General features: G+C 57.5%; 1 protein-coding gene across 1 annotated transcript; it reads left to right on the top strand.

The window, feature by feature from the left end:
• The first annotated feature begins 1,274 nt into the window (after positions 1-1,274).
• On the top strand, positions 1,275-20,298 carry TIE1 (tyrosine kinase with immunoglobulin like and EGF like domains 1). The gene is made up of 23 exons (XM_082865642.1): positions 1,275-1,354; positions 4,053-4,370; positions 4,451-4,561; positions 6,026-6,181; positions 6,344-6,475; positions 6,636-6,776; positions 6,996-7,124; positions 7,931-8,076; positions 8,304-8,448; positions 10,523-10,681; positions 10,871-11,008; positions 11,195-11,491; positions 12,036-12,326; positions 12,659-12,849; positions 15,192-15,402; positions 15,564-15,674; positions 15,888-16,078; positions 17,052-17,165; positions 17,275-17,345; positions 18,496-18,536; positions 18,642-18,738; positions 18,822-18,921; positions 19,870-20,298. The coding sequence occupies exons 1-23, from the start codon at positions 1,297-1,299 to the stop codon at positions 19,939-19,941; spliced, it is 3,420 nt and encodes a 1,139-aa protein (XP_082721768.1). The 5' UTR covers positions 1,275-1,296; the 3' UTR covers positions 19,942-20,298.
• Positions 20,299-21,144: the final 846 nt, after the last annotated feature.

Genomic DNA, 21,144 nt, shown 5'->3' with positions numbered 1-21,144 from the left:
GCAGGGGCCCAGCTTCCCCCAGACAGTGAATTAGAGCCTGGTGAGTCCAAAACAGAGTCCAGCTTTCACCCGGGAACAGGCTCTGGGAAGACGTCCCAGCCGCAAAGGGAGGGTTTGGACTCCCAAACCAGTCCCCTAACCTGGCACCAGGTCTCACCCCACCGCAACCACTCCATTCAAGGGCAGAGGAGTCACAGATTTCACCAGCAATCCTGGCCGTCGGAGGGCTCTAACACGTCTCCCTCTGCTCCCCGCCAGGACAGACCCCCACTGCCACCCCACCTCGGCAGGCATTCTGTGCCTGCGGGTCAGGCTCTGCTCTGGGAACTGCCAGTGGAGAGGTGGCACCAGGGCACGGAGAGATGAGGGGCACAGCGGATCCACGGGGCTCCGAAGTCTTTGTCAAGGGGCTGGGACTGCTCCCAGGCTGTTATCAGCCCTCAGGAGTACGGGAGCTCCCTGGGTGGGGCTTCTGCTGCCCCAGTGCCCAAGGGTAATGACATCAGGCAGACAGTGTGCTGAAGCCTCTGTTCCTGTCTTAAGCCAAGGGACTCACTCCCTGTGCATTCTGGGTCTGCTTAGCATGAGTCCTCGAGGAGCAACGGAGTCAGAAGTTCAGGTCCCAGCCTCACCATGACCTCAGAGAGCCTTCAAGCCCTGCAGGCCTCAGTTTTCCCATCTGTGAAATGAGAGAGTTACACAAGATTGAATCAAAGGGTTTTTGCCCTGAGTGTGTTCTTTTGTTCCTTTGTGTACATCCGAGATCCTTGTGCTCCATACATGAATGGCTCTCGAGGACACCCATGTAACCACGTCCTGGGACGCATACTTGAGGAATCGTGTGTTTGTGCTGGGGGAGGGACACCCCAGAGCAATGTCCTCCCCCATCCCCTCTCAATAGGAGGAAGCCAGTGGCTTCCTCCCTTTCCTGCCTCCTGCCTCCCGCGTGCTGGCAAGGCTGAGGACCACGCGGAGAAGAGGGGAGGGGAAACAGTCCCACAGTCCCCAGGTCTGTCCTTATCACAACCCTCCCCCACCTCAAGTGACCCCAGTCCAGGACCTTCCAGGCCACACCCATCCCGAGCCTTGCAGGGGCCAGACTAGGGGGGCCCAGAGGCCCAGAAGCAGGATAAGTCCTCCCCAGCCCTCTCCCCGGCCCGCCTCCCACCCAAGCTAACTCATTTCCTCTTCCTCCCCAATACCAACACACACTGACAGCACAGGCTGAACAGCCGGACCCAGAGTGACTGACCGTGGGCCCCGCTTGTCCCGGCTGGCCTGGTCAGCCTCTGGATTATGGTCTGGCTGGGGCCCCCTTTGCTGCTCCCCATCTTCTTCCTGGCTTCTCATGTTGGTAAGTCTGCCCTGAACCTCCCCCCACCCAACCCCCAAAGCCCTGACTCCCCCCGAGAAAACCCTATCATCACTGCCATCACTTTCCTCTGCACGCTGATCCGCTAGAAAGTGGGATCAGGGCCTGGAAAACCCAGGCAGGCACTAGGGATTGGGGGAGGGGAGCAGCCACTGACTGTGTTGGGTGTGCACATCAGCGGGGAGCAGCAGGGCCTCTGGGCCCATGAAGCTTTCAGGGGTACTCATACGGTCAGTGTGTGGGACCCACGCAATTATTCATTTATCAAGCACCAACAATATTCCAGGAGCTGTGCTAAGTGACAGGCCATTAGTCACTAGATCTGTACAACAGATTAAATGGTGCGGACCTCCTATGGCTGTTACTGGGTTTAAAGGAGGGAATTGTCACAGAGCACTTGGTAAGAGCTTCTGAATAAGCGGTAGCCATCCCTTCAGTGTGGTGCCCAAGGAGGATTAGAACGCAAAGGCCGCCTAGAGTGGTGCATGGTCTAGTGGGGGACACGGGACACCAGGTGAGCGCTGAACAGATAGACGCAGAGGAGCACCGAGGAGTCAGCTTACTCTGCTTCAGGGTAGGAGATGAAAAGGGATTTGGAAATACCGCACTGAGAGGGGTGGGCGTCATTCCAGGCAGCCCGAACAATAGATGCAAGTCTCAGAGGCGGGGAAGTGCATAGGAGAGAGGGTTCCTGGAGGGGACGCAGCAGGAGGGGCAGTGTGAGCAGCAGAGGGCTCAAGAGCGAGCACTGCATCCCGGGGGCAATAGGGAGCCATGGAAGGTTGTAGACCAGACAGTCACAAGGTCTCAGAGGGATCACTTTGGAGGATGAGTTGAGGAAGGAGGGGTGTGGCTGTCAGGATGGTCCAGGGGAGTAAGGATGAGGGTTACCAAGGGCGGGCTTGGGAATGGGGATGAAGCCAAGAGGCTTTGAGGAAATAGAATTCTGTGACTGATGGGGGCAGCCAGAGTAGTGCTCCGAGGTGTAGACTTTTAGAGTCAGACAACCAGGGTCTGCCAGTTACTCATCGTATGACCTTGTGCAAGTTATTTCTCTGAGCCTTAACTTGCCAGCTATAAAATTGGGGTGATAACACCCACCTCCCAGGAGAGTTGGGATGATAAAATGAGAGAACATAAGTAAAGTACCTGGCATATCACTGACCCCCAATAAACATTAATTACTATGACAGCAGGAGTATGAGATGACTCCAAAGCTTGTATCTCAGGCGGGTTTTGCCGTCTGCTGAGGCAGGGGGCCCAGAGAGGAGCAGGTTTGGGAAGAGCTGATGGAAAGCAGGCCCGAGCTGAGAGGCCATCCAGGGGTTATTGACTCAGAAGTGGTAGCGAAAGCCCAGGGAGGGGATGAGCTTACTAGAGGAAGCGTCGAGAATAATTATCATGACCCTCCTCTGTGGCTGGAAAGACGGCAACTTCTGGAGGGTGTGAGGACCCAAAGGAAAACAGGTGCTCGGCACAAGATAGACAGTCAGCTTCGTTTACTCATGAAGTACATTTACTCATGTACTTCATTACTCACCTTGATAAGTGAAGTAGCACTTAAGCCAGCTAACCACCTGGCAGTGAGCAGGCAGGGACAGAGTAGGAGGGGCTCGGGAAGGTTTGGGCCCCGGGGCTGAGGAGGCTGGCAGGGCTCAGCCAGGCCTGGACTCCAGCTCTCCTTGGTCCCTCCTGGTTCCTGCCTCACACTGTGTGCCCCAGCCTTTCATTCCACACCTTTACTCAGGCTGTGCCCTCTGCCTAGAATGCCCTTCCTACCACTGACCTCTCCCTGTCCTCATTCTGAACCCTCACCGTACCCTGCTCAGCTTTAAGACCCTCAAGCTGTATCTCCCGGGAGGCACCTGTTCATCCTCTGCCTCCCCCATGCTGAGTTAGGCATCCCTTCTCTGTGCTCCCCACACAGTGCCCTGCATTTGACAGGTAGGTCCATGTCTGTCTCCTCATGGGGCCCACAGCCCTTTGGAAGGCAAAGACCAAGGCCCACCTGGTGTCTGTGTGTTTCAGCCCCAACTCTGCCCTAGGGTCTGCCCTCCCTGCTTCTGGCCTTCTGCTGGGCCCAGAGCTCTCTTCCTTTCTGCCCCATAACCACCTGGCTGCAGAACCCAGCCTCTCCCACCTTCAATCCCAGCACAACAAACAGGTCCAGATTTCTGGAGTGATGGGGAGGGGTCCCTCCAAGACACTTCCGATCTCTCAGCGGGGTTGGGGGGGGCGGGGGAGGGCAGGGAGAGCGGCTCCCCTTTGCAGAGCAGCTGTAGAGACAGGTCAGGAAAGGGGACTGCCGGGAATAGAGGAAATGGAGACGGGGCGCATAGATCATTCTTTCTTTCCGAAGGCTGGGCTGTAAAGGGAAGCCATCTGGCAGGAGAAGGGAGGGGATGGGGAAGCCAGAGAAGGGGCTTTGTTTTTGTTTTTGTTCTTTTAGGATGGAGAGACTTGAAGGAAAGGGGCCAGTGCACCGGGAAGGGGACTGGGACAGGAAGGGACGGGGGTGGACGTGCCTGATAAAGTTCAGTGCCTGGTGGGCGGGCGGGGAGAGGGGGGGAGAGGAGGGGAGGAGAGGGGAGAGGCTGAGAGGAGAGGGGCAAGAGGGGGAGGGCGGGGCAGGGGTGAGGGCGGGGCCCTGCCAGATACGGAGCCCGGTATCCCGGTCCAGGCGCTGCGGTGGACCTGACGCTGCTGGCCGACCTGCGCCTGACCGAGCCCCAGCGCTTCTTCCTGACCTGCGTGTCCGGGGAGGCGGGGGCGGGCAGGGGCTCGGACGCCTGGGGGTCCCCGCTGCTGCTGGAAAAGGACGACCGCATTGTGCGCACGCCCCGGCCCTGGCAGCCCCTGCACCTGACCCGCAATGGCTCGCGCCAGGTAACGCTGCGCGGCTTCTCGCAGCCCTCGGACCTGGTGGGCGTCTTCTCCTGCGTGGGCGGCGCGGGGGCGCGGCGCACGCGCGTCCTCTACGTGCACAACAGCCCAGGAGGTGAGTCTGGCCGCCGGCGGGGAGGAGGGGCAGGAGGGGCTGCCCTTGACCCCTGACCCCGCCCTCCATCCGCCTCGCAGCCCACCTGCTCCCGGACAAGGTCACACACACGGTGAATAAGGGCGACACGGCAGTACTTTCCGCGTGGGTGCGCAAGGAGAAGCAGACAGATGTGATCTGGAAGAGCAACGGTGAGAGGGGCATCTGAACTGGGTGGGCAGGTAAACCCATAGCTCTGACACCCCAACACCTCCATGGCCCTCAGTATTCCCAGTTTTGGCCCCTGACACAGCACCTGTTACCCCAACTGGCCAACCTCCGGGGCGCCCCCTCTCTCCTGCACCAGGTCCATGGGAAGCACCTGCATCCAACTCATCTCTAGCTGTGAGATGTCCTCCTACTGCGCCCAGAGGACCAGCAGCCTCGTGGTCAGCTACCTCCTTCCCTGTCACCCCCAAATTAGTGCTATGTTAACCCCTCACGTTGGACTCTCCTCTGAGAGTTAGCAGGTGCTATCACATTAGCCAGTCTGGCAGGGGGCAGCAGTCCCCGTGCTGAAGAAGCAAACGGGTAACAAAGTCCCAGAACAGGCAAGGGAGGTTTGGCCTCTTCCAGAGATTTGTCAAAACACGTGCAGGGGCCTGGGCAGGCCTGGGGATCTCAGCCCAGGCCTGCCCCCATCCTGGCCCTATCAGGCCCTCTGGCCACCCCATAGAAGGAAGCAGTTTTCCTGTGTGGCCCCACAGATTCCTGCCTCAGCTCTCACACCCACAGCCTTTTGGCTGACTCATGTGTCCCTGGGCTCCTGAGGGAGGAGGACCCTTCTCTTGGGCCAAGGGGTTTGCCTCCTGAGCTCCAGGCCCCCCGAATTGATGAGAGATGTGGAGAGTCAGGTAGACCTGCGTTCGCTAGAATCTCTGTTCCGTCCTGAGCAAAGAGGCAAGAAGGAGTGGGGCAGGGACAAGGACCCTGATATTAGGGTCCACACGTCCTGGAGGGAGAGGCTCCTGGGAACTAGCTGCACGAAGAAGAGGGGAAGAACTTTCCAGGAGGATGATTGATAAGAGCAAAGGCAGGAAGCTGTGAGATACCACAGTGTTTCTAGAAGAGATAGAAGCAATTCAGGAATTCAGGAATGTTAGGAGTCAGGCAGGATGTGGAGAGGTATGGGCTACACGGTGGCCAAACTGGTGAAAATGATTTGCTAAGCAGTCGGATGTTGTCTTGAGGGCAGTGGAGAACCATGGAAGAGCTTAAGCCGGGGAGCCACTGCGGAATCTATTGGAGAAAAATCTCACTGGCTGCTGAGTGAAGGACGGACAGGAAAGGGGGAGACTGGAGGCAGAGAAACTGCTTGGAAGGCTGTGGGAGGCTGGGAGCAGGGTGGTGGCAGTGCACGTGGAGAGGAGGGGGCAGCTTTAGGAGATGAGGGGGAGATTGAACCGGACTTGGTGATTTACTGAGTGGTTGGTGGACCACGGAAAAGAGGATGCTTCCCAGCTTTCTGCCTTGGGTCCAGACACTCGCTGGTGCCTTCCCCCAGGTCTGCTCACTCTGCCTGGCGCACGTTGATGTGACTCAGGCCGAGGTGGGCAGAGGGAGGGAACACCAGCTCTTGTGTGATGGTGAGGCCCCTGACCCGTTTATGCCCCCAGGATCCTACTTCTACACCCTGGACTGGCACGAGGCCCAGGAAGGGCGGTTTTTGCTGCAGCTCCCAAACGTGCAGCCGTCGTCAAGCGGCATCTACAGTGCCACCTACCTGGAAGCCAGCCCACTGGGCAGCGCCTTCTTTCGACTCATCGTGCGGGGTCAGGAGCAGAGGGCAGAGGTGGTGGGTGGTGTGGGAGGCTGGGAGCCCTGTGGTACTTCCTGTGGACCCCCTGCATCCTCTGGTCCCCCAGGGCTGCCCCAGTCCTCAGCAGCAGTGGTCCAGTGGGTGAGGGTCAGCTGCTGAAAGCACATACCTGCAGGTTGTGAGGCAGGGCACTGGGGACAGGACTGTACCAAGGAATGCCCGGGCTGCCTGCATGGAGGTGTCTGCCACGACCAGGATGGCGAGTGTGTGTGCCCCCCTGGATTCACTGGGACCCGCTGTGAGCAAGGTAAGGAGGACGGGGCCACTAGGACCTGGGCAGGAGAGGATGCCTGGCTGGGGGAAGACTCTCAAACCATGGGCGTGGACCTTGGAGGGTGAACATGCCAAGTAGGTCTTGAACCCTGGGGCCCAGCAGAGGCCCCTACACCCACATGCCCTCTTTCTAGCCTGCAGAGAGGGCCGTTTTGGACAGAGCTGCCAGGAACAGTGCCCAGGCACGTCAGGCTGCCGAGGCCTCACCTTCTGCCTCCCGGACCCCTATGGCTGTTCTTGTGGATCGGGCTGGAGAGGAAGCCAGTGCCAGGAAGGTACGGACTAACCCACCCTCCATGCTCCCTGACCCAGGCAGTCGGCTACAAGCCCGGCCCCAGCCCTTCACTCTGGCCCCGACTTGCACACCAAGACCTCCACGGTCCCCGCTCACTTGGCCAGTGCCCTCTCTACCCAGCCAGTCATTACCCAGGCCCCAGCCGGCCCTCGTTGCCCCCTGACCTGTGCCCCTCTAACCACACCCCCTCTGTTCCCAGCCTGTGCCCCAGGTCATTTTGGGGCTGACTGCCACCTCCAGTGCCAGTGTCAGAACGGCGGCACTTGTGACCGCTTCAGCGGCTGCGTCTGCCCCTCCGGGTGGCATGGGGTGCACTGTGAGAAGTCAGGTACGAGCTCGGGGGGCTCTGAGGTCCCTCGGAACAGGTCAGCCTTCACCAGACGCATCTCCCTGGCTCAAAGCCCTGCCCTCACGGAGCTCATGGTCTGGAAGTTCTCACTGCCAGCCCACATCATCCGTACAGGGATGGGCAGCCCCCCAGAGTGGGTGGGAGCCCAGAGGAGGCCCCGACCAGCCCGAGAGAGTCAGGGAGGGCTTCTGGGAAGAGGTGCGATCTGAGATGGAATATGAAGGATGAGAGAGAGCAGGGCAACGGCCAGGGGATTGAAGACTCAGGCTCAGTTACCAGGACAGTGGTGTGAGGGGAGGCTCCGGGAGTGATCAGAAGAGGTCAAATCTTGGGGCCTTCGAATGACAGGCTATAAGATTTGCACTTAATATGAGAGGCCAGCAGCGAATTGTTGAAGAGGCATGGGGCTCTCAGGTTTGTGTTTGAGAGAGGACAGTGGCTGCTGGGTGGGGAGGGGAAGCAGGAGAGCCTGGAAGACCTGTTGCAGGGCCCAGAAACGATGGAGGCCTGAACCAGCGTTCCGGCTGTGAGGCTGAGAAGGGGTCTGGTCTCCGTGTGGGAAGGTATGAGGAGGCAGAGGGTGCAGGAGGTAGACTCAGGGGCAGTCAGAGGTGGGCGTGAGGGCCCTGGAGGAGTTGCACAGGACTTTGCTGGCTTTCAGGCCCGGGTGACTGGGCTGCTGGCGGTACCTCCGCTAAGATGCAGGACTCCGGGGGAGGGGCGCTATGGCAGTCACGTATCTGCCCTTGCAGGGCCTCCAGGATGCGTGTCCCCTCTCTCCCTAGACCGGATCCCCCAGATCCTGGACATGGTTTCAGAACTGGAGTTCAACTTAGAAACGACACCCCGGATCAACTGTGCCGCCGCGGGGAACCCCTTCCCAGTCCGCGGCAGCGTGGAGCTCCGCAAGCCGGACGGCACGGTCCTCCTGGTCAGCCCCGTGACCCCAGCCCAGGGCCCCTGCCCCTCCAGACCCCTGACCCCTCGGGGCTTTCTGCAGGCTCTGCCCAACGGCCTGACCACAGCTCAAATGGGGTCAGGCTGATTGTTGAGGGACCAGCACCCAGGCTCTGTCCCCTCATCAGCCTGGACGAGCACACTTGTATCTGCCACATGGCACACATTCTCTGTGGTCTGTCCCTTCCCCATCTCTCTCAGTCCACCAAGGCCATTGTGGAGCCAGATAGGACCACAGCCGAGTTCGAGGTGCCCCGCTTGGCTCTTGGGGACAGTGGGCTCTGGGAGTGCCGCGTGTCCACGTCTGGTGGCCAGGACAGCCGACGCTTCAGGGTCAACGTCAAAGGTCAGTGATGTCCTAGCTGATGCTGCTCAGACTGGGCATCGTAGCAGGAAGGGCAAGGGCATCTAAGGTCACAGCCCAGCATCAGGCAGAGAAGAGGGCTTGTCTTCAACCTGAGGCCTGGGCAGGGCATTGTCCAGGCTGGAGCACAGCTCAGGCCCATCTGGAAAGGGCATCCCATGCCCCAGAAATGGTTCACCCTGCAGCGTTGCCCAGAGTGATGCTTCCCCTCTCTACCTCCCCCAAACCCCGCCCCGCAGACACAGTGCCTTTCACTCCACCTCTGGGATGCTGCATCCCCCTACCCGCCAACCCCGAGTCACACCACAGGGCACTCATTGCTAGGACAGGGGGGTGCCTGGGGCTGTGGAGCTCAGAGGGTGACCTGCTTCATTTCCAGAGGTGCTTCCTGGTGAGTAAGGAGGTAGCTGCCATTGCCCAGGATCGCTCAGAGCAGAGCACCCACACCCTGGTATAGGTGTCCCTCACCTTCTCCAGCACCACAAGCCTCAGACGTTCACAGCCCCTGCCGCGCCTTGGCTTCTCTTTCCCTGTGCTCCTGACCCCGCCCTCCCCTGACATAAGCCCAAATCTCTTGCTCATCTTCCTCTTTCTCACGGTCACACTCTGCTTCCCATTCTCTCTCCACTACTCTGTCACCCACCCCGGTGCCCCACCTCCAGCCTTTCTCTTCTCGCTCTCCCCAGGCTTTGGGCCCAGACAGCTTGGCTTTGAATCTTCACTACAAACTCTAGCTCCATCATCTAAGCAAGTTACTTATCTCCTCATAGCTTGTTTCTCTCTCTGTGAAATGAGGATATCAGCGCTCCCTTGATAGGGTTGCTGTAAAGATTAAATTAGATGATGGTTTTTAGCACAGTGCCTGACGCAGGGTATGTGCTCAATGTATGTTGACATTTATTATTAGTTAAAATGGCAACTATTCCTAAGATTTCAAATGTTCCCTAGCAACTCCCAGATATGATCTGCAGCCTGGACCCCTCTCCTGGGCCCCAGACCCGATTGGCAGAACCTCTGTGTAGTGGAGGTCTGATTCTGAAGTCAGCATGGAAGTTACCTGGTGCCTGACTCGAGGGCCCACTTTCTATCCAGCCACCGCCACATCTAACCTCACCTGTGAGCCACAGGCCCAGGGGCTCCGCAGGATCCAAACTGGACCTTCCTCTCCCCCCAGACCAGCACTTCCTCCTGACATACTTCTTCCTGCCTGACCCAGCTGTTCCCTCCCACCCCCTCAGCCACACCCCTGCACCTTCCCTGACCCTCCCCCATCCATCCATCCATCCATCCATCCATTCATCCATTCTTAGAAAATCCGTCTGGAAAATGTTTGAAAGAGGCAAGGGAACCAGTTAAGGCCTTAATGCAATAATCCGGAGAGAAAAGCTAAGGCAGAAAGGGCAGTGACCATGGGGTAAGGAAACTAAGCAGGAGCACAATAGCTCTTTGGAGTAGGATGGGCTGATGTTAGGTGGCCTGGTCAAATAGACCCTGTTCAAACCCTGGCTCCATGTCTTTAAGCAAGTTGTTCCAGGTCTCTGAGCCTCAGTTTCTTCATTCATGACATAGGGGTGATGAGCCCTGCCTGAAGGCCCTTGTCAGGATTAGAGACCAGGCACATGAGGCATCCGGGTAGAGCAGGTGCTTCATCACCTGCTACCCTTTCTTTTTTAAATTAAGAGAGTGATGGATGATGGGGGGAGGGGCAGAGAGAAGGGTGACACTGCCTTGGGTTTCAGCCCCCTCCGTCTGCACCCACCTTGCATGGGCAGAGTGCCCTCCCCCAAACCCCTGTCCAGCCATGCCACTCCCTCACTTCACATCTTTTGGGACATCCTCATGTCCTCATTGCCGAGTCCCTGCACCCTGAGCTGTCCTCCCTGGGCCCTGGACACTCTGGTCATCTGTTGAACTTGGTCTCTCCCCAGCCCAGGGGGTCCCCCGATCTAAACCGAAAGCCAGAGTTGTCTTTGATGCCCAGAAGACAGAGTCTGCTCCTATTTCCAACGACTGGGGGTGCTGTCTGGGCCATGCCTTACCCCAAGTCTCCTGGCAGTGCCCCCGGTGCCCCTGACTGCCCCTCGGCTCCTGGCCAAGCAGAGCCGTCAGCTCGTGGTCTCCCCGCTGGTCTCCTTCTCCGGGGACGGGCCCATCACCTCTGTACGGCTGCACTACCGGCCCCAGGACAGCACCATGGCCTGGTCCACCATCGTGGGTGAGCAGGGAGAGAACAGGGGGTGGAGGTGGGGGTGTCTGGGGAAGGATGGGATGTCAGGCAGTGATGAGGGGAAAGGGGGGATGGAAGGAGGGAGAAGTGTGTGGAGAAGAGAGGGACTGAAGGGAGAGTGGTGGCTTCTGGAAGGGGTTGGGACTGAATCGTGTGTGCTGCACACCCTGCCCCCAGTGGACCCCAGTGAGAACGTGACGTTAATGAACCTGAGGCCGAAGACAGGATACAGTGTCCGCGTGCAGCTGAGCCGGCCAGGGGAAGGGGGGGAGGGGGCCTGGGGGCCTCCCACCCTCATGACCACAGACTGTCCTGGTGAGAGGCCAAGAGTTATCCCTTTCCGCCCCCCAAGGGTTACTGTCCTATACACTCAGGGTTGTCATAGCTTGTCCACCCTGGGGGTCCCTGCCTTTCCCACTGGAGGTTGTCCCCTGGGGATCACTATCCCATCTGGCCCCAGGGACCCACCGGACAGTTCTGACCCCTGACCTCTGGCCCCAGAGCCCTTGTTGCAGCCGTGGCTGGAGGGCTGGCATGTGGAGGGCCCCGACCGGTTGCGAGTGAGCTGGTCCTTACCCTCGGTGCCGGGGCCACTGGTGGGCGATGGTTTCCTGCTGCGCCTGTGGGACGGGGCCCGGGGACAGGAGCGGCGGGAGAACGTCTCGTCCCCCCAGGCCCGCACCGCCCTCCTGACCGGACTCACACCTGGCACCCACTACCAGCTGGACGTGCGGCTCTACCACTGTACCCTCCTGGGCCCAGCCTCACCCGCTGCTCGTGTGCTTCTGCCCCCCAGCGGTACGCTGGGGAGGGAGTGATGGGCTCAAGACGAGGGAGGACATGGGACGCAGGGAACACAGGAGACCCAGAAGGACATGGGAGGTTATAGGAGCCTGGATGGACGTGCAGAGAGCATTGCACGTGAAAACATGGGCATAGGGAAGACCCGGGATGTGAGGCAGACACAAGCATGGGGAGGACATGACACAGGGAAGGATACAGGATACCAGGAGGACATGGGACTTGGTGGGACCACAGGGTGTGGAGGGACATGGGGAGGACCTACGACACTGGGAGGGTCTGGGCCACCAGGAAGAGAATGTATGTAAGGAGAACATACATGTTCTCCTTACATGTAAGGAGAACCAGGGGCAGCAGAAGCTCAGGGGTAAAGGAAGCCGCAGGGAGAGGGATTCAGCCCAGGAAGGAAGGAGGAGGTTGGCAGGGTGCCTCCCGTTCCGGGTTCGCGGAGCTGGGGACACAGCTAGCGTGGATCTGTCTGACCCCACAGCCACACAGCCCGGTCCCATCTGAGCCCTGCCTTCTCACCCCGTGTCCACAGGGCCCCCAGCCCCCCGACACCTCCACGCCCAGGCCCTTTCAGACTCCGAGATCCAGCTGGTGTGGCAGCGCCCAGAGGCTCCAGCTGGGCCTATATCCAAGTACATTGTGGAGGTGCAGGTGGCTGAGGGCTCAGGAGACCCACTGTGGATGGACGTGGACAGGCCTGAGGAGACGAGCACCGTCGTCCGCGGCCTCAACGCCAGCACGCGCTACCTCTTCCGTGTGCGGGCCAGCGTCCAGGGCCCCGGTGACTGGAGCGACATGGTAGAAGAGTCTACCCTAAGCAACGGTAAGAGGGCGGGGCCCAAGAGGACTCCTGGGCCACAGGGTCAGTCTCAATGCTCTCTCCTTCCAAGCGATCCCCTGCCTTGGAGCTAGGGCATCCTAGGCCCCCTCCCAACAAATGACACAAGCCCTGGCACTGGGGACCCTGACCCTTCCCTTCCTATGTCCTAGTGCTGGAAAAATCATGTCATTCCAGACCCATTGGTCCTAGGCCTGATACACCTGCTCCCTCCCTGGAACTGGGATCTCTGACCTCTCCCTCTGTGTGACCCCATGGTGGCCTCTGGGTTCCCTGACCCAGGCGTCCCTATGATCTGCCCCTCTTATTGGATCCAGGGCTGCAGAGCGAGGGCCCGGTCCAAGAGGTCCAGGCAGCTGAAGAGGGTCTGGATCAACAGCTGGTCCTGGCTGTGGTGGGCTCTGTGTCTGCCACCTGCCTCACCATCCTGGCTGCTCTCTTAACCCTGGCGTGCATCCGCAGAAGCTGCCTGCATCGCAGACGCACCTTCACCTACCAGTCGGGATCGGTCAGTCACCTGTACCCTTCTCAGGGCACATGTGTGCAGACCCTGTGTATATATGTTCCTACCTATACACACATTAGTATTTGTACACTGCGAGTGTGTGTGTGTGTGTGCGCGCGCAAACATGGGTGTTTGTGTCATGGGTATAAGACTACACTCAACAACGTGCAAGGGTACGATACTTATCAATAATTTTCTCTATTTCTCTAGAAGTGAACTCAACTCACAGCCCATTTATATTCGTGGTGACATGTTTAATATCCCCAGTTCAGAATCACTCGGTTATGTCCCTGTTGCACCACAGTCAATTAAGGATTCTCCCCCTTCTCACGAGGGGTGATGGAAGCCTGGGAAGCCTGGTGATAATGTAGGGAACGCCTGGGCTCTGTGCCGACCTCTGTCTGGGCAGGCCGTCCCACATTTGGGAACCACCCTGCACCTGCACGCATCTGTGACTCATGGCCTCAGCCCTTCCGTAGCCTCCTTCCTGCCGGCAGGGCACTCGTCCCAACCTCCATCCCTGCAAATCCCAGGGCCTCCTTGGGGAGACGTAAGAACTCCAGGGGGCTTCCCTGTGCCCTGCAGAAGGCAGCGAATTCTGTGGCCCTCAGACCCATTGCTGCAGGCCCTCCTACAGCTGTTGAGCTGGGCCTGCAGCCTCACCTGTCACTCCTGGAGACAGGAAGCACCTCTTGGCTTCCCTGTAAACCCGGCTGAGTTTTCTGTCCCGTCTATGCCCCTCCAGCCAGCAGGCCCACACCGAGGGGCTGGGGGTGGGGGTGGGGTGCTGGCTTCTCTTCAGGGACCAGGCATCACCTCATCTTGTCACCTCCTCCCACCTCTCTCCTCTGGGATCTTCCCCACTGTTGTCACTTATGATCTGAACTCTGACCTTGGTCCCCTGTGCCTGGGCTCTTGATATTTACAGCCAAGCTTTGGCATTTCAGAAAAACAAAAACAAAAAACTTCTCTCTCAAGGGCTGATCCTTGTGATACAAAGCCTAGTGTCCGAGGCTATTGTCTCTGCCATGCCTTTAGAAAACTCCCTTCAGAGACTCAATCGGCCTCTTTGTTCCAGGCTGCATTGGCCTCCTTCTGAGGTCAGTGTGTGCAGAAAGCGGCCCTGGCTGTGGCAGGAGAGGGTCACGGGTACGAATGTGGAGGGAAGGAGTAGGAAAGCAGCCTTAAATGGGTATAGCACCCTGACATATATCAAGATGTACCCCTGCTACATGCACCTGCGTGCGCGTATGCGTGCGTGTATACATGAGCGCGTGTGCCGGGCGTGAGTGCACGTGTGCGTCCCTGTGAGTACCCCCATCTGTATGTGCCTATGTCCCTGATACGTGTGTCCCTCTGCTTGTGCTCCTGCTTGAGCACATGTCCACGTGTAGTTCTCATGGATGCCCTGCATACGGGCCACCACTAGAACATGCATGTGCATGCTGGTGTGTGCCTTCAGCTGTCCATGTTTTGTGTGAATCCACGTGACCTGTGTCCTCAGCCCTCGCCCCTCACGCTGGGCTGCAGCTCACGTAGGGACCGCACCCACCACCAGGTCTGTCTTAACCCTTCTTTTGGCTCTCGTATTGGCAGCGCCCGTGGTCCTGTTCAGCGGTTTCCTCTTCCTACCAGCCCTGCGCAGGTGGCCCAGCTCCTACTTGGTTGTGGGGAGTGGATGTTCCTCTTTTTTATGCTCTTTCTATCCTCAGGTCCCGGGGTGATTTGAGAGCTATGGGTGGCCACCAAGTGGGTGGACAGGGGTAATCTCTGCTTCCACTGCTGTGGAGAAGAAAACCCATCCACTGGCTCCCAGCAGCTCAGGGCTTAGCATGGAGTAGGTGCACCGTAAATGTACCCTAGCCCACTGCCCAGGGCTGGAATCCCCTCCAGAGCTTCCTTGGTGACAAAAAAAAACAAAAAAAAAAACTGGTTGTGGGATCAGCACAATAAGGGGAAGCTCATTACTCCCCATCACAGTTCTTTCCAATTCCTTTCAGTTTTAAATGTTAGGAGTATCATCCTTCCATCGACCCACGCCGTGGCTTCTAGCAACTTTACCCACTCCTTGTTCCTCCAGAGCCCCACACACCTGATCCCCAGGTGGCGGCCTCTGCGTTTCTCTCCTTGGACATCTGTCCACTCAACAGCCCACCTGTGGCTCCATCTCATATGATTCTGTCTCGGTATGTGTCCTGTGTCTGACTGTGCTTGGCTGGCCACCAGGGTGCCCTCTGTCTGAGTCTCTGTCCGTTTGTCTAACCACTCTTTGTCTGCCTGTCTGTGCATCTTGCTGCCCCTGTCTCTTGTGTGGACTGTCTGCCCACTTGTCCCATCCTATGAAGGGTGAGGAGACCATCCTGCAGTTCAGCTCGGGCACCTTGACACTGACCCGGAGGCCAAAACCACAGCCCGAGCCCCTGAATTACCCAGTGCTGGAATGGGAGGACATCACCTTTGAGGATCTCATTGGGGAAGGGAACTTCGGCCAGGTCATCCGGGCCATGATCAAGAAGGACGGACTCAAGATGAACGCAGCCATCAAGATGCTGAAAGGTCCGCTGCGAGTGACTCCCGCCCAAGCCCTGACCCTCTACTTTGTCCCACAATCCCAGGCCCCACCTGGCTTCCACCAGCAACTGACACCAGCCCTCACCAGCCCATACCCTTTCTCCAGGGTTATTTTCGGCAAAAGTGATATTGGATTCTTTACACAGAGTATGCCTCTGAAAATGACCATCGTGACTTCGCGGGAGAACTGGAAGTTCTGTGCAAATTGGGGCATCACCCCAACATCATCAACCTCTTGGGGGCCTGTGAGAACCGAGGTGAGCCCCCAACTCATCACCTACCCCTTCTTCCAAACCCCCATTATCAGCCGTCACCTTCGCATCTGTAGCTTGTGGGAAGCTTCGGGACACCGAAACATCACTATTGGTTCTCCTTTGTGCACCAGGTTCCCTGTCTAGTACCGTGGGGTGCCTGCTACCACCCCAGGTTGCCTGAGTATAAACCACCACCCTGTATTCCTCACCTCCCAGGTTACTTGTATATTGCCATTGAATATGCCCCCTATGGGAACCTGCTCGATTTCCTGAGGAAGAGCCGGGTCCTGGAAACTGACCCAGCTTTTGCCCGTGAACATGGAACGGCCTCCACCCTCAGCTCCCGGCAGCTGCTGCGTTTTGCCAGTGATGCTGCCAATGGCATGCAGTACCTGAGTGAGAAGCAGGTGTGTGTGAGTGTGTGTTGGGGGAGGGGAGAGGAGACCATGGAGCGGACTTCAGGAGATTAAATCAGCAGGCTCTAATTGATGTGGGATTGAGGAATAAAGAGGGACGTGACCCCATCCTGTCCTGGATGAGTGGGTGGGAACACAGGACGAGGAGCAGGTCTGAAAAAGGTGTTGCATTTGAAGCATCCGGGGCACATCATGGTGGAGGTGTTGGCTTAGCGGTTGTAGAAGCCAGCCTAAAACTCAGGAGGGAGGCCTGGGCCAGGGACGACAGTCTGGGAGCCGTCACTTCACAGTTGGTGACACTGGTGGCCAGGGAGTGGGCGAGACTCACCAGGAGAGGCTGGAGGGTAGAACAGACTGGGGAGGCCCGAGCCCAAGTTCGAGGACACCCCGCTTCAGTGAAAGGAGAGAGGGGACAGTTGAGACTGAGGGGAGGCATTTTGAAGTTATTAAAGTTTTGAGTATCTTTGAAAGCAGAGGGGAAGGAGCCAAGATAGAGGGAGGGGTGATGGAGAGAGGTCTCTGAGGAAGGTGGAGGGCCCAGTGGGGAGGATCTGGAACTCAAGGGAGAGGTCACTTTGGGCAAGAGAAGGGCCTTTCCACGCTCATCAGTGGGGTGGGGGTCGGGGAGAGGTCAGGAAAGACGGGGTCAGGGAGCATGCAAAGAGGAGAAGGTGCAGTGTGGTCACTGGGGAAAAGCCCACCTTCGTCCCAGGAGAGGGATACAGCCTGAACTTGGCCGTGGCCCAGGTCACTAGAAGGAAGGGATGACAGCCAGCCCTGTGATTCTTCTCAGGCAGGAGTTTCTGATCCAGGATGAGGCCTGGGTTGGGGGGCAGAAGAGTAAGGGGCTACTAAAGGCATGGAGGGGCCCACGAAGGCAGCCACGGGGCCAGACCCCTCGCTGGCCCCGGAGTCTGGGACTCACTCATCCCCCATCTTTCCTGACTTCTGACCGTGCCTGCAGTTCATCCACAGGGACCTGGCTGCCCGAAACGTGCTAGTCGGAGAGAACCTGGCCTCCAAGATTGCGGACTTCGGCCTTTCTCGGGGGGAGGAGGTTTATGTGAAGAAGACAATGGTAAGTCTCACTGGGTCCCCCTCTCAGGGCCAGGCGTGGCCCTGCCTCCCAGAACCTGCTAAACAGCCCCTTTCTCGTCACCTGACCCCTCAAACCCACTCTCTCCCAGGGGCGTCTCCCCGTGCGCTGGATGGCCATTGAGTCTCTGAACTACAGTGTCTATACTACCAAGAGCGATGTGTGAGTGTGGGGGGGAGGGGGGGAGGGTTTGGTCCCTGAGGATGCTTGTAGGTGTAACCTGGACACACCTCAGAGATGTCTCAGGTAGTCCAAGGCATGACTTGGCCATCCCTACGGTGTGTTCCAGGTGTGACACAGGTGTGACAGATGTGTCTCAGGTATACCTTGGCCATGCCCGGCATCTTAGTGGGAAGGCGTGGGGCTAGCTGGAAGGAAGTTTCAACTTGGAAGGTGTGTCAGGAGTAGGATTGGAGTAGGGGTGGTTGAGAGCTATATTTGACTAAGAGACTGGAGGATGCCTTGGAGAGGCTTGGGAATGCTGGTGGATAACGCCTGGGTGAATGGAGAGACCACTCAAAGAATGTTCTCACCTTCGTCTCTGAAGGGGAGGTCACACCCACCCGAGGACCTAACTAGAGCATGACCCCCAAGACGCCCTCTCTGCGCTCGCTCCTCAAAACAGCCATCCTGGCACACCCCTGCCCTTCTCTCCAGGGAGCCTGGCCTACCCAGCGCTCCAGCCCTGGCTCTGCCCCTTGCCCCAAGCCCTTTGGCCTGGCCTGCCCGGCTCACTGTCCACCACACCACCACCCCTCTGATCACTACTCGCCTACTTCCTGCTTCTGCCCCAAGACCCCTGAGATTCCCTCCCCCCACTAGAACTTCCACCCTGGCCTCAGCCACCTCTAACCTGCACAGCTGTTGTTACAATATAAGAGGCAGTTAAGAGCAAGGGCTTTGGAGCGAGACTGCCAGGGTTTGAATCCCAGCTCTGCCACTTACTAGCTGTGTGGCCTTGGGTGAGCTAGCTAAGCTCTCAGTGCCTCTGTGCCTCCATCTGTAATATGGGGATAATAATTGTACCTATACCATAAGGTTGGTGTGAGGGTTAAATGAATTAGCATACACATTAAATGATCAGTGCCTCGCCTGCGGTAAGTGCACAGTAAAAATGTTAGCTATGATTACATTAAGCCTGGGAGGCTGTGAAGGAGTTTCAGTTGCAGAGACAACAGCTGGCCAAGGCCAGACCCTTGCAGAGTAGATGCACACAGGGGCTGGGAGGGGCTGCACACCTGGGGTAGGTTGACACTAAGCTGCTGGACCCCTGGGGCCTAGAAGGTAACTAAGTACATCCTCCTCGTTTCAGTTGGTCCTTTGGGGTCCTCCTCTGGGAGATCGTGAGCCTTGGTGAGTTCCTGACCCCTGTTCCCGAGATGGTCCCCACCTTCTCCCTACCCCCCCCCGACCCTCCCTCCTGGGCCCTGGGCTGAGAGAGCGTTGCCCCTCCCGCAGGGGGCACCCCGTACTGCGGCATGACATGTGCCGAGCTCTATGAGAAGCTGCCGCAGGGCTACCGCATGGAGCAGCCTCGCAACTGTGATGATGAAGTGTGAGTCCCCTCAGCCTTGAGCCCCGGGAACCCCGTCACCCCAGCAGGCCCTGACCCTCACCTCAGCAATCCCCCACCTGCAGGTACGAGCTGATGCGGCAGTGCTGGCGGGACCGTCCGTACGAGCGACCCCCCTTTGCCCAGATCGCGCTGCAGCTGGGCCGAATGCTGGAAGCCAGGAAGGTGAGGAGACTGGGGGGGACGGGGGCTGGTCTCGCCGAGCTCGCAGGGATGCCCTCTCATAGGAGCCAGAGAGCAGCAGCCTCTGTGTCCCTGTCCCCGCCACTAGCTGCACCACAGCTAGGCCGGGCCCTGGGATGCAGCCCCCCTTTCCAGCTCTCACTGGGTTGGACACTAGGCCCTTCTAAACTCTTCCAAGGCCACTGATTAGCCTCAGCAGCAAGTCGTTGTCCCAGGTCCCAGGTCCCAGACTCCCTGCCTGTCCTCTGCTGGGGCCATCAGCCCACTCTCATCTGGGACACCTCACCTGGCACAGAGCCAGAGTGGAATCATGAATGGTCAGCTCACCAAATGGATGGAGGATGAGTGAATGACCCAGTAACTGAATGAATGAATGAATAGAATTAGTGGATGGATGATACAATAATCATTCAAATAAACATGTAATTAAATAACTGAATCTAGTAGCCATATAAATAAATGAAGTATCACATAAATATAAGTGAAGAAATGCATCAAAATGAGTAATGTGAAGAGTTCGTCATATGACTTAATTAATGACTAAGTAGTTAAAGGAATTATAAAACTATCTTAAGAATGAAGGAATAATCAAATAACCAGAAAAATGGGTAAATAATCAAAAATAGCCTTATAAACAGATGAATAAGTAAATGAATGGATGAATGCATTAGCAATCAATTCATCGGATAAGGGCATGAAAAAACTCCTATCGAACAATTGTGTCAAGGGTCTCTCACGTGAGCCCCCAGCTGTGGTCTGATGACCTTGCTGCTCTGGGCTGGTGAGGACCACCCTTGGCCATGGGGTCATCTTGAGTCTCCGAAACAAATCCGTGTCACTTCAAATACCCCAACCACATGGAAGTCAAGGACCTCCAGGGCAGGCACGCCCCCATCCCTGGCCCCCACTAAAGCTTGCTCTGCCCCCCAGGCCTACGTGAACATGTCGCTGTTTGAGAACTTCACGTACGCGGGCATCGACGCTACAGCTGAGGAGGCCTGAGCTGCCATCCGGCCAGAACGTGGCTCTGCTGGCCAGAGCAACCTCGGCTCTTCAACCTGTGACTTCTGATCCTTGTCGCCTGAGCTGCCTCAAGGAACTGTTTTTTAACTTAAGGAAGAGAAAAGGGGATCCGGGGATGGGGTGGGCTTAGCCGGGGGGCGGTCCTCATCCTTTGCAGTTGCTCCCAGTGCCTCCTGAATTACTGACGGCTACCCTCACGTCCTTCGTTCTAGTTCAGCTGCTCCACATTCGTGCTCTTCTGTTCCCTGCCCTCAAACCCCTGCTTCAGCCCCTCCACTCAAGCCAGCACTCACACCACTAACATGCCCTGTTCAGCTGCGCCCCACTCCCAGCCTTGTAATCAGGAAAAATAAATGCTGTGAGAAGCTCCATCCGATGTCTACCATTTACTGCTGGTCAATCCCAGGGAAAAGTTAAGCCAAAGAGGGAGAAACTGGACTTTCCAGGAAAAGAAATGCTATCCCTGGTTACACTGTCATTATTCCAAGCCCTCTACGGGGGTTGCCTCTCCCTGATGGGAGAGATTCTTGAAGACCCATTTTATACATACACTGCCCCCACGTCTCCGTCACAATGAGAAGTCCAGTTCTCCCCTGGTCTCTTCCCGGCTTTCCAGCCTCTAGCACCAATGTGTCTCCCTAGGTAGCTGCCAGCCTAGGATTCTCTGCTCTGTCCAAACAGTCCCCTCCCAGGATCGGCTCTAGGCCAGCCTCAGCTCAAACTGACACCTCAGCACCGGACAGATTCTGGCCTGTCTTGAGCTCCCATTTTCCTTATGTCTCTAGGCGGCCTTCCCTGGCTTGGTACTGCCCGGCTTGTGGGCCCCAAAGGAAGAAAGCAGAGGTCACTTCCAACTTCAGCCAGCCACGGTAGGATTCCTTTGCCTTCCTCAGAGTCTCTAAGTGTGTGGGGAGGTGATCCCTGTACTGAAAGCTAGTCCCAAATCACTGCCCCGTGCTGTGTGGCCTTCAGGTTTGCCCGTCCTTTTGATTTGTCACTGCTGGCCTCAGCTTTCTCTCCCACTGGTCCTTAAGAAACAAGACTTGTCTTGCTTCTCACATTTTTTCAGCGAATCAGATAAAATCGAAGAAGACATAAAGATAGGATGGTATTGTGGTTAAGAGCACAGATACTGGAATCACACAGACCCATGTCCAAGTCCCTGCTATATCACTTACTATC

This window comes from Leucopleurus acutus (genome assembly GCF_964270905.1).
Source record: "Leucopleurus acutus genome assembly, chromosome: 2".
Classification (NCBI taxonomy): domain Eukaryota; kingdom Metazoa; phylum Chordata; class Mammalia; order Artiodactyla; family Delphinidae; genus Leucopleurus; species Leucopleurus acutus.
Note: the sequence above shows the minus strand (reverse complement) of the source record. Positions and strands in the feature narration are given on the sequence as shown.